Source organism: Somniosus microcephalus, chromosome 28 (genome assembly GCF_052327205.1).
Source record: "Somniosus microcephalus isolate GS21.2 chromosome 28, FLI_Smic_1.0, whole genome shotgun sequence".
Classification (NCBI taxonomy): Eukaryota; Metazoa; Chordata; class Chondrichthyes; order Squaliformes; family Somniosidae; genus Somniosus; species Somniosus microcephalus.
The window spans coordinates 29,913,718-29,926,724 of record NC_141014.1 but is presented as its reverse complement, the minus strand read 5'-3'; the positions used below and the strand labels follow the sequence as shown (position 1 = coordinate 29,926,724).

The 13,007-nt window shown below is 47.0% G+C and overlaps 1 protein-coding gene across 1 annotated transcript in view; it reads right to left on the bottom strand.

Moving 5' to 3' along the window:
• gga1 (golgi-associated, gamma adaptin ear containing, ARF binding protein 1) overlaps positions 1-13,007 on the bottom strand; it is a 73,884-nt gene that overhangs the window by 15,071 nt on the left and 45,806 nt on the right. Inside the window, exons 8-12 of the mRNA XM_085969666.1 lie at positions 11,227-11,364; positions 8,481-8,562; positions 7,126-7,233; positions 5,095-5,250; positions 2,118-2,191 (exon numbers count right to left, since the gene is read on the bottom strand). Of these exons, the coding sequence (XP_085825792.1) occupies positions 2,118-2,191; positions 5,095-5,250; positions 7,126-7,233; positions 8,481-8,562; positions 11,227-11,364 (558 nt within the window). The remainder of the gene's footprint in view (positions 1-2,117; positions 2,192-5,094; positions 5,251-7,125; positions 7,234-8,480; positions 8,563-11,226; positions 11,365-13,007) is intronic.

Sequence of the window (13,007 nt, the reverse complement as noted above, 5' to 3'; positions counted from 1 at the left end):
GGAGGAGGCTCGTGTGGAGCATAAACACCGGCATAGACCAGGTATGCTGTAAATTCCATGCAATTCCATTTATTTCACTGTAAAGCTTGCTGAACAAGGTGCATGCCACGATCGAGCTTCTATCTAGGTACAGTAGAATGACACATATACCAGTGGAATTTAAGCAGGTTTTTAAAAAATCAATTTACAATTTATAAACAGGGTGATTATGAGTTTGTTTTATAACTTTCTTTGGTGAATTTTGTGCTCATTGAATGCAACGGATACTAGCGATGGGAAATGGAACATTTGTCATTGTAGGGAGCTAGTGTAGGTTAAGCATAGCGCAGTTACATGCAGAGTTGGGTTCCCTCTAGTTGGTCCCGGCCATGTCTCAGTACTCAAACTCAAAAGGGTACATATTCAATGGCATTACCATTGCCGAATCCCCCACCATCAACACCCTGGCGGTCACTATTAACCAGAAATTAACTGGACCAGCCACATAAATACTGTGGCAACAAGAGCAGGTCAGAGGCTGGGTATTCTGCAGCGAGTGTCTCACCTCCTGACTCCCCAAAGCCTTTCCACCATCTACAAGGCACAAGTAAGGAGTGTGATGGAATACTCTCCACTTGCCTGGATGAGTGCAGCTCCAACAACATTCAAGAAGCTCGACATCATCCAGGACAAAGCAGCCTGTTTGACTGGCACCCCATCCACCACCTTAAACATTCACTTCCTCCACCACCGGCGTACCGTGGCTGCAGTGTGTACCATCTACAAGATGCACTGCAGCAACTCGCCAAGGCTTCTTCGGCAGCACCTCCCAAACCCGCGACATCTACCACCTAGAAGGACAAGGGCAGCAGGCGCATGGGAACACCACCACCTCCAAGTTCCCCTCCAAGTCACACACCATCTTGACATGGACATAGATCGCCGATCCTTCATCGTCGCTGGGTCAAAATCCTGGAACTCCCGCCCTAACAGCACTGTGGGTGTACCTTCACCACACGGACTGCAGTGGTTCAAGGCGGCGGCTCACTGCCACCTTCTCAAGGGCAACTAGGGATGGGCAATAAATGCTGGCCTTGCCAGCGACACCCACATCCGAGGAACGAATAAAAAGTGAATAAACGGCGTGACAGTTTTTACATTTCCCAGTTAGCCTGTAGTCCGAGCAAGATTGGTCCATTTAGTGCCCATTATACCAGCCAAGCCCAGTAGGATCTGGGCTGAGACTGTCCAGAGCTGTGTCACGTTGAACCCACCAGATAAAGGAGTGGGTTAGTGCCATTTGCCTGGTGAACTTTCTGCACAGTGCCTCTATCGATAGAAATGGGCACTACCACAGCAATAACATTTCATTGAAGCAAGTTCACTCAATAGCTGGAATCAGGTACCACAACAGTGTGGATAGCAGCGACGCGGATTCGGCAAGTGCTGGGCATAGACGTATAATTCTCAAATCACTTTTCACCTGCAATGGCTATCTAAAATTTAAGCCGCAGTAAGTTTTGTTTTGGCAACGGGACCCACGGTTTCAAAAGTAAATATTGGCGGGACCTTTACAGTCACCGACGTTCCCGCTAGCAGCGGTCTGGAGGTTCCGCGCAGGCCACTCACCGGCTTTTACATGGAAGCAACCGCGCATGCGCGGAAATTTGCAAGGGCCGCGCAGCCAGTTAAAGGGACCGCGCACGGAAATTTTTTTTTAGAGGGAACACTGATGGTCAACATTCTTCATTTCCACATTTAATGAACCGACGCTCAGATGCAATGAAGATTCATCTTTGAAAATCAAGCTTTACGCAATGTGCTGAATTCGGGGTGCAGGAGCTTCTTTGTACGGTAGCCGAGTAAATCCAGATTTTCCCCCACACACGATTTACATTTAACCGGCTGGTTTCCAGGGTTTGGTTTTACATGACGCACGATGAAAGTTATCCAACTTGTCGAATAAAAAATTATACAAATCCGTCATTCTGAAAGATGATGTTTCCTCTTCCTTCAGAAGACATGATGCCGTCTTTCTTAAAACATGCAGTGGGAAACATGAATGCTTACGGAAGGTCAGATTCACTGTTAAATGAAGAATAAATAATGCTGGGATCCATACCCCTGTATTTTCTTACCTGAAAAGTATTCCAGTTGCTTGATTCAAGAGAATGCGATGAAGGTACTGCGTTGGGAACGAGGTCATTCAACCCTACAGATAAAGAAATAGAGGAAAGAATTGGAAGAGAGGATTTTTGCATAGCAGGGCACTTTGGAGATTCTGGGCTGGATTTTGTCAATGGGGACGTGATGGAGGCGGGACTCCCACTTTTTGGGTTGTAGTCCCGCCTCCATCGACTTGTGGCCAACCCACGCTATTTTCCCTTGATTGACCTTGTTGAGCCCGCCCAGCGGGCTCAGTAGGCCAATCAAGGGACACCTGGTTACTGGTGACGTCAGCGATTGACATTTCATCTGTTAAGAGCTTTTGACAGTTGAAAAATCAGCGTTTGACAAGCTCTGTGAAGCTGTCAAACACCGACAACCTGTCTTCTAACTTGAGTCCTTCTACTCAGACTCAGGTAGAGATCTCTCCAGACCAGAAAGCAGAATGCTGCAGCTTTTGACAGTTCAGTGGCCATTCTGCTTTCTGTGCCGGTGAACTGAGGGACTCCCGATAACTGAAGGAAGCCTGCAGGAGAAAGTAAAACTTATTAAAACACTTACCTCACACACTTACCTCTGCACACATGCACCCATCACTCACCTGCACAACGGACATCTCGACCCCTCCAACACCTGCAGACCGACGGCCCGCCTCGCTAACTTGGCATGGTTCGGAGCCGTCAGGAAGCCCACACGTCAGGGCTAAAAATAGGGATTAGGCAAAAAACTGCCTGTTAACAGGCAGTTAATTGGAACTAATCCCCTTCCCGCCTCAGGGAGGCGGCTCCTAGCACAGGTCGGATACCCGCCTCTTGGGACATTGGCACGGAGGCGGGATGGGTTCCTGCCCCCCCTGATTCTGCAATTTTCCCACCACTCCCGCCTCCAAACCCGCCTCCACGGGGCTTGGAAATTCGAGCCTTAAATGTAAGCCTGCAGATTTATTGTCTCTATCTATCTCCCTCACAACTGCAAGCTGTTCCAGCCACTTTCTAAACAGACCAACCAACAGTATAACAAAGCAGTAACCCCCACATACTTTCCAGGATATATCCAGTGCATTCAGATCAATTGACTTCAGAAGACTGTATCAAACTGTGCCACTGTATGTAGTAACACCTGTTAACAGCGAGACGTACACTCCTATTTGCCTATACAGAGTTCTGCCCAAGACTGCTTTTTCAATTACTATATATGTGCTAAATTTTCCGACTGCGCATTCCCGGGAGGGTATATCGGGAAATGCCTGCGATTTGCTCTCTAATTCATTTTAATTTTCATAGGACGCTCTGCAGTAGGACCGTACAATTGGAAAATTGACCCTGATTTGCTTTGTTTCGCTTCCCACTGCGCATCGTCCTTCAGCCAGGAGGCTGGTCCTACAAAGAACAGGCACAGACAAGATGGACTGAATGGTCTCCTTCTGTGCTGTAAACCTCTATGGTTGAGAAAACTAGGACATTTTTGTGCCGAGGACTTCCGAAGCGGTTCCTAATCAGACAAATCTTCACCGTTCTACCAGTCAGTCTCTTCACCGTTCTACCAGTCAGTCTCTTCACCGTTCTACCAGTCAGTCTCTTCACCGTTCTACCAGTCAGTCTCTTCACCGTTCTACCAGTCAGTCTCTTCACCGTTCTACCAGTCAGTCTCTTCACCGTTCTACCAGTTAGTCTCTTCACCGTTCTACCAGTCAGTCTCTTCACCGTTCCACCAGTCAGTCTCTTCACCGTTCCACCAGTCAGTCTCTTCACCGTTCTACCAGTCAGTCTCTTCACCGTTCTACCAGTCAGTCTCTTCACCGTTCTACCAGTCAGTCTCTTCACCGTTCTACCAGTCAGTCTCTTCACCGTTCTACCAGTTAGTCTCTTCACCGTTCTACCAGTCAGTCTCTTCACCGTTCCACCAGTCAGTCTCTTCACTGTTCCACCAGTCAGTCTCTTCACCGTTCTACCAGTCAGTCTCTTCACTGTTCTACCAGTCAGTCTCTTCACCGTTCTACCAGTCAGTCTCTTCACCGTTCTACCAGTCAGTCTCTTCACCGTTCTACCAGTTAGTCTCTTCACCGTTCTACCAGTTTTCGATAGTCCATCTACTGATCTGGCAAGTAACCAACAAACCTTTCGCAATTGAGGCAAGTGAAAGTCTGAATGATAGACGTCCTTGTGACTCAAAGTTATGATCTTTTTGATGGGAGCTGAGCACTTAACTACTGTACTCGAATGTCCAACCATTTGAACTAGAGCACGAATGAGGTTATAATGGTGCAGTGGCAGCTTACTTGAGCACCAACGCATGACATCATGGACCAGTTAAAGTCTCTATAATCAAGCCAAACCTACACTGCACAAACAGCAACTTGTATTTATATAGCGCCTTTTAACATAGTAAAACGCCCCAAGGCAATCCACAGGAGCGTTATCAAACAAAATCTGACACCGAGCATAAGGAGTTAGTAGGACAGCTGAGGGCCTTGGCAGCTGAAGGCACGGCCGCCAACGGCGGAGCGGCTAAAATCGGGGACGCATAAGAGGGCCGAATTGGAGGAGCGCAGATATCTCGGAGGGTTGTGGGGCTGGAGGAGGTTACAGAGATAGTGGGGGGGGGGCCAGGCCACGGAGAGGGATTGGAAAACAAGGATGAGAATTTTAAAATTGAGATGTTGCCGGACCGGGAGCCAATGTAGGTCAGCGAGCACAGGGGGTGATGGGTGGACGGGTACTTGGTGCGAGTTAGGAGAGGGGCAGAAGCGTGTTGGATGAGGTCAAGTTTACGGCGGAAGATGGGAGGGCTGCCAGGAGTGTGTTGGAATAGTCAAGTCTAGAGGTAACAAAGGCGTGGATGAGGGTTTCAGCAGCAGGTCAGCGGAGACAAGTAATAAAATTCTGCACTACCAAGGGGGTATTAATCTGGTGTGTTTGGAGAGAAGCGTTTTGTGAAAAAAACTCTCACCTAATGACATTAATTCATCATCTAGTAACGATACAGAGCTGCTGAGATCCTGCGACAGGTCTGGGTTCCAGGTCTGATTGGCAGGGGCAGCAGGGTAAGATGGAGTGTTTGAACCAGTGTCCAACCCGGAGAGGTCTAGTAGAGCAGAACTGCTGGCTAGAAATAATAATAAAAAAAAAAAATTAACAGCACGTTAAATCTCAACGCATGTGATCTTCTCAGATATCTCTGAGCTACATTAAAAATTATATTGACCTCAATTTCATAAAGGCCATCTCTTTATTAATTAGTTTGAATGCATTCAACAAACACAATAAAATTATTCCTCCCTCCTGTTTATATGCAGCTGCTGTTTTGTTGGCACCTCGACACAAATAATAAATACCCTCTTTGTACAGAAGGACAATTTCAGTGTCGCTACATTTTCAGTGGGAGCCATGCTCACAACGAGCATGGGTTGGACATAGGGTTAGTGTGGAGCCTCTGCTCCTTTCGAATGCTGATTAGTTTGGAGCACATATTGGTGAATTTACCTTATAGTCAAAAAACAATGGCCTAGAAATTCACCTTGGGCGGAGGTACAAAACGGACGGTATCGGATTGATCAGCCGTTATACGCAGTGCCTGATATTCAGTACCATTGATGATTAATTCTAGATTATCTACACACCATTCTTGCTGAATGTCGGAAAACCTAATTATTGTGTGCTACAAGTTGCAGTGAGTAGTTTGGCAAAATATCTTTCAGTTTGTTGGCACTACATAAATGCAAGGAGCCATTCGGCGCTGGTTAAATGCAGACTTAAATCCCTCTACTCTAACCAACAGTGTCATTTGACCCACATCTCCAAAAGCTGCTTCCACTGCACCAGTGACACACCGGCATTCCTACACTGACCGTTCTTAAAGCCTCCAAGTGACAATGATGTAGTGCCAAAAATATGGGCAGTTCTGGAGATTGAAACATGCCCAAGAACTGGACCAAGGCTGCCCAAACCTCCCTCTCTTTCTCCTTTGCAGTCTCCCCATGTCACGCACCCTCGCCAGCCTCTGCTCATATATGCTGCACTTCCTCGCAACACCACCGAGATCAGGAATTCCTCACACAGGAAACTTGCAGGCGTGAATCTACATTCCTACCATAACTGAAGGGTCTACTGTGTCAGCTTGGTTTGGTTGGCTGCACTCTGATCTCTGGGTCAGAAGGCTGCACTTTCAAGTCCTTTACTTGGGTTTGAGCTCATACATGAGGCTGCCATGCTTGTGAACTACTAAGGGAATGCTGCATCATCCTTCAGAGGAGATATCAAAATGGAATCAACTGCCTGCTCTGCTGGTTCAGGTGGGCTTTAAAAGATTCCCTGGCAAAGAAGGGAAGGGAGGTCTTTCGGTGTCCTGGCTAATATTTTCCCCTCAACCAACACCACCAAAAACAGATGATCTGGCCATTCAATCTCACTGCTTGTGTGTTAGCCGTGGCTCAGTTGGTAGCACCCTCGCCTCGGAGTCAGAAGGTTGTGGGTTCAAGTCCTACTACAGAGACTTGAGCACAAAAATCTAGGCTGACACTCTAGTGCAGTGCTGAGGGAGTGCTGGACTGTTGGAGGTGCCGCCTTTTGGATGAGACGTTAAAAACCGAGGCCCCGTCTGCTCTCTCAGGTGGAGGTAAAGGATCCCGTGGCACTATTTCGAAGAAGAGCAGGGGAGTTATCCCTGGTGTCCTGGCCAATATTTATCCCTCAACCAACATCACTAAAAAAAACAGATAATCTGGTCATTATCACATTGCTATTTGTAGGAGCTTGCTGTGTGCAAATTGGCTACTGCGTTTCCTACATTACAACAGCGGCTACACTTCGAAAAAAGTAGTTAATTGGTTGTAAAGCGCTTTGGGACGTCCGGTGGTCGTGAAAGGTGCTATAAAAATGCAAGTCTTTCTTTCTTTATACTGCCTGACATGTATGGGATGTGTGTGAACTGCTGCCTCCACCACTACATTATAGGGGAAAAGTATAAGATAGCATTACATACCTTTAATGTTTGGCAGGTCAGTCATCCCATTAACTTCTTCCCCCTTCACTATCTTCTTATACATGTTGATGACCTGTGTTAAGTTATCATTTGCTTGAAGGATTTCAGCTGGGGCAAAAAAAAGATGGAAACAAGCTTGTAAACTAAACTCTGCTTTTAACAAAATCTGTTCATTTACAGTGCTCACTGCTGCTTAACATCCTACAGTTCACATTTACAGTGCAATCACACGGCTGTCCAGCATCTAACAAGGGCCCGAAACAAAGCTGGAAAACGACGGCCAGGTATGTCCGACAAAAATGAGGGAAACATACAAGGAGAAAATGCTGGAAATGCAAAGGTGGTCAGTCAGTATCGGAAACAGAAAACTTGCTCAACGTTTCAAAATCTGCTTACCATTTGAATGCTAATGGTTCTGCTGTGTATTCCCAGCACTTGCTGTTTTTACTTACACTGCTCTGTATCTCTGTGCATAGATGCTATGCATTTTCCTTGCAATGCACAACGTATTACAGTGCTAATGGGAGCTGGATTTATCATGGCCCATCTCTTCACATCCACAACGTCTAACTGGAATGAACAGGCACAAAGTGTGGTCAATTAGAAGCCAGGCTAGCATTCAGTTGTGGCTCAGTGGGTAGCACCCTCACCTCTGAATCAGAAGGTTGTGGGTTCATAGTCCCACTCCAGGGACTTGAGCGCAAAATAAAAATCTAGGCTGATACTCCAGCGCAGTGCTGAGGGAGCGCTGCACTGTCGGCGGTGCCGTCTTTCGCATGAGACAATAAACCAAGGCGCTCTCAGGTGGATGTAAAAGATCCCATGGCACTATTTCGAAGAAGAGCAGGGGGAGTTCTCCCCGGTGTCCTGGCCAATATTTATCCCTCAACCAACATCACTAAAACAGATTATCTGGTCATTGTCACATTGCTATTTGTGGGAGCTTGCTGTGCGCAAATTGCCTGCCGCGTTTCCTACATTACAACAGTGACTGCACTTCAAAAAAAAGTACTTAATTGGCTGTAAAGCGTTTTGGGACGTCTGGTGGCTGTGAAAGGCGATATATAAATGCAAGTCTTTCTTTATTTTCTTTCTTCCTTTCCTTTTGTTAATCAAAAGTGGGTCCCATGTATGTAAACAGTGGAAACAATTTGCACCGATGCATATAGTCAGGCCACCGCTCCCACATCTACATGCTGCAACGGTATCCTGTAGTTTATTTTAATAGAATAATTATGGCCGTTTCATATATAACTGGATATTTGGTTAACTAGAACTAACACAATTAACTATGTAAAAATGCTCATGGAAAGCAACAATTTAGATAAGTTTACAGCATTACTCAATGAATTTACCTAGTGCCTCATCGTTATCCTCGGTGTCACTGGCCAGTCTGAACAGCGTGGGTCTCATCTTCTCGCATCGCTGGTACAACTCCTGTGGCGACCATGTGTAGAAAAGAAGAATTTAATTAAGAGAGAAAAAAAAATCCTCCAAGTACCTCAGCTTAAAGCAATTAATAAGAGATCACACCTCACAGGAGGCATGTGGAGTCAGGATGTGATACTGCCTGACACATACGGGAGCTGCTGTGTCTGAGAGACATTATAAAGGGGAATATCCTTCACAGTCAGTCCCAGTCAAGGCAGATGGCATGAAGAACTTCTCTTGCCATCAGCAATGCTAAACTGATTAAGGGTTCTGGGAGTATTGAGGCAAGCGGTCACTATACGGCAAACTCAAAAAAATTTCCCCACTGCAGCATTTTTCAATTTAGGTGCTTGTGGACCACACTATTGAGGATCAGTTCTCGTGATTACGTCCGCAATCCATTAGTGGGGCGCAAAACAATGCTCCCTCTAATTTTTGTTCTGTGCGCAGTCCCTTTAAATTTGCTGTGCGGGCCGCGCATGCACGGTATCTTCCAGCGGCCCGTGCGGGACCGCCTGATCGCTGCGCGGCCGTGTGCCTGCACACCTTAGGGGGAACATTGGCGCAGACGGAGATTCTCCAACAAGTGCTCCCCGCTGGCAAACGGAGCTCTTCATCCCTGCTGGGAGCACATTATCTAGTTCCATGGTGCAAAGGTGCCAAGCACATGGAGCAATGATGCAAAGTAATGTGTATGTTTATGTATTTTTGTGCTCATCACAGGACGAGGACACAACTTCTAAGGCGCTCACCCAGTGTTAACATTCTCTGCCTCAGATGTAGCACAAGCAGATGCAAAGTTCCTTCAATTCTACCCCAACGATAACCCTTACTGCACCACGCATCATATCGTCTCTCTGGGACTGTCCAACTGTGGCCATATTTGACTACATCCGCAAGGAGCGGGGCTGAGATGTCGCAAACTCATTATACTCAAGGTCCTTATGGCCAACAGAGGAGATTCTCATCCTGTTAGCCGAGGCAAAATTAAAATAATGATTTCAGAGGTGAAATGGTAGTGCGATAACCTCCTAAACCATACAAGCAAGCTCCTAGTGTTACATAACAATTCATACATGCTGTTCATGCTTACATTTTGTACCTACGCCAATTAATATTCAGTCAAATGTTACAAACGGTGGATCAGAATCACGACTGTTCCTAAATTAAGGGAAATCCCAATCCAAGTCTCAGTGAACATAATCTCAGTCGACACTAAGATTTTGGTAAAGCTAGGTGTCAGTACCTGGCAGGTGAGATGTTTCTATTCTACTTTTCTCCTCTCGTTACTGCCCCTTTGCTTTACTGATTTCATCTGTATCCTTGTTTTAAAATCCCTCCATGGCGTCACCCCTCCCTATCTCTGTAACCTTCTCCATCCCTACAACCCTCCGAGATCTCTGTGCTCCCCCAATTCTTGCCTCAAGCACAGCCCTGATTTCTATTGCCCCACCATTGGCGGCAGTGCCTTCAGCTGTCTAGCCCCATAGCTCTGGAATTCCCTCCCTAAACTTCTCCACCTCTCTCTCCACCTTGAAGATGCTCCTTAAAACCTACCTCACCTGTCCTAATATCTCCTTATGTGGCTCAGTGTCAAATTTGGTTTGATAACGCTCCTGTGACGCACCTTGGGACCTTTTACTACATTAAAGGCGGTATATAAATGCAAGTTGTTGTTATTGTACCTCTACAAGTTCAGTCAGTTTCATGCTAAGGTGCACCAACGTCAGTGTTCTCGCTCAGGCCAACATCCCCAGCATCGAAGTTTTGACCACGCTCGATCAGCTTCGATGGACGGGTCACATCGTCCACATGCCCGATAAGAGACTCCCAAAACAAGCGCTCTACTCAGAGCTCTGGCACGGCAAGAGAGCCCCAGGTGGGCAGAGAAAATGCTTCAAGGACACCCTCAAAGCCTCCCCACCGACACCTGGGAATCCCTGGCCCAAGACCACACAAAGTAGAGGAGAAGCATCCGGGGAAGGCGCCAAACACCTCGAGTCTCTTCGTTGGGAGCAAGCAGAAGCCAAGCGCAAGGAGCGCACGTCAACCCAAGCACCCCATCCACCTGCCCCTTCAACCACCGTCTGCCCCACCTGTGACAGAGACTGTAGGTCCCGCATTGGACACATCAGTCACCTGCGAACTCATTTTTAATGTGGAAGCAAGTCATCCTCGGTTCCGAGGGACTGCCTAAGAAGAAGAAGAAATGGAGGCGATTTTAACCCACGCTGGTTGATGAGTGTGAAGCTGTTCTGGAAGGTTATGTGGAGCTATATCGCTCTTGCTGAGCTGTATGGGAATGCTCTACCTCCATTACGATGATACTGACTCTCAAACTACAGACTGTATTAGGAGCACAGCACCACTGTTAAAGCGTATCGAGCCATGAGCGATGTTGACGCATCTTGGACCTGACGCACTTCATAAACCTAGCGGCATTTATGATGAGCTCATCATACAAAACTGACAAACAGCACAGCACAACAGGCCCCAATTAGAAAATCTCAATTAGGCGAGGCAGCCACAACGGTTCAAAGGTTATTTCGTAAGTGGAGTGTTATATCGACACCGGGTGCAAGTTCCATTCTCCAGGTGTGATGCCGCTCACCTTGATGAGCATGTGTACGCACAGCGCCACCACAAAAAGTTTCTTCACTCTACACTTACCTTCATTATTTCTTCGTTACTCTCCGAGGTTTCATTTTTGCTGTAATTCTCCAGCATCTCGCTCAGAAGTTTAACGTTGTTGTTCACCTCTTCGATTGCATTCACTCTTTTAGATATCTTCTCCATTCTTTTCTGGTCCTAGGGATTTAAAGATCAGGTGCAGGTTTTTAAAATACAGCCTTTTCCACAGGTGGCACATCTTTGCTGAAGGATGCGAGATAAGAAAAACAGAAATGCGGGGGGGGGGGGGGGGGGGGGAGATCAGTGGGTGCGATTCTGGCCTTTCACCTCTAGGACAGAGTTCAAAGTCCATCCTAGACTGATGGGATTAAAGCCCCCTCTGGCTGCAAGGGGATTATATAAAGTGAGTTTGAGCAATCTCAATGCACGTATCCACACCATAAAACTGCCCCTAATTTGGCAATAACTGGCAATCTCACTCAAGTGTCCACAGGATGAAATTTAACGCAGGAAAGTGCAAAGTGATACATTTTGGTAGGAAGAACGAGAAGGGGCAATCTAAACTAAAGGGTACAAATATGTGCACAAATCGTTGAAGGTGGCAGGGCAGGTTGTGAAAGCAGTTAAAAAGCATATGGGATCCTGGGCTTCATAAATAGAGGCATAGAGTACAAAAGCAAGGAAGTTATGATGAACCTTTATAAAACACTGGTTCGGCCTCAACTGGAGTTGTGTCCAATTCTGGGCACCATACTTTAGGAAGGATGTGAAGGCCTTAGAGAGGGTGCAGAGAAGGTTTACAAGAATGGATAGACTGGAGAAGCTGGGATTGTTCTTCTTAGAGCAGAGAAGGTTGAGAGGAGATTTGATAGAGGTGTTCAAAATCATGAGGGGGTCTAGACAGAGTAGATAGAGAGAAACTGTTCCCATTGGCGGAAGGGTCGTGAACCAGTGGACACAGATTTAAGGTGAAAGAACCAAAGGCGACGTGAGAGAAAACGTTTTTACGCAGCGAGTGGTTAGGATCTGGAATGCGCTGCCGAGAGGGTAGTGAAGGCAGGCTCAATCGCGGCTTTCAAAAGGGAATTGGATTAGTACCTGAAGGAAAAAAATTTGCAGGGCTACGGGGGAAATGGCGGGGTGAGTGGGACTCGCTGAAGTGCTCTTGCAGAGAGCCAGCACGGGCTTGACGGGCTGAATGGCCTTCTTCTGTGCTGTAACCATTCTATGATTCTATGAGGCTGGCTGACAGTGGACACAGCAGAATATCCCAGTACTGCAGTAAGGGATGCTCCTCTGACGTTGGGGCAAAGTACAGTGATGTTACTTTGCTCTACCTGACCAGAGTTTTTTTTAAATTTATTCATTCAATCACCAGATGTGGGCACTGCTGGCAAGGCCAGCATTTATTGCCAATCCCTAGTTGCCCTCGAGAAGGTGGTGGTGAGCTGTCTCCTTGAACCTCTGCAGTCCGTGTGGTGAAGGTACTCCCACAGTGCCGTTAGGGAGGGAGTTCCAGGATTCTGACCCAGCGACGATGAAGGGTCGACGATATATTTTCAAGTCAGGATGGTGCGTGACTTGGAGGGGAACTTGGAGGTGGTGGTGTTCCCATGCGCCTGCTGCCCTTGTCCAAATAGGTGGACGAGGTCGTGGGTTTGGGAGGTGCTGCTGAAGAAGCCTTGGCTGCGGTGCATCTTGTAGATGGTACACACTGCAGCCACGGTACTTGATGGGGAATGGCAAGTATTCCAGTCCCCAGCGCCAACACCTCCACATCATGAGACACAGAAGGAAATCAAAAAATAGGATTGCTATGT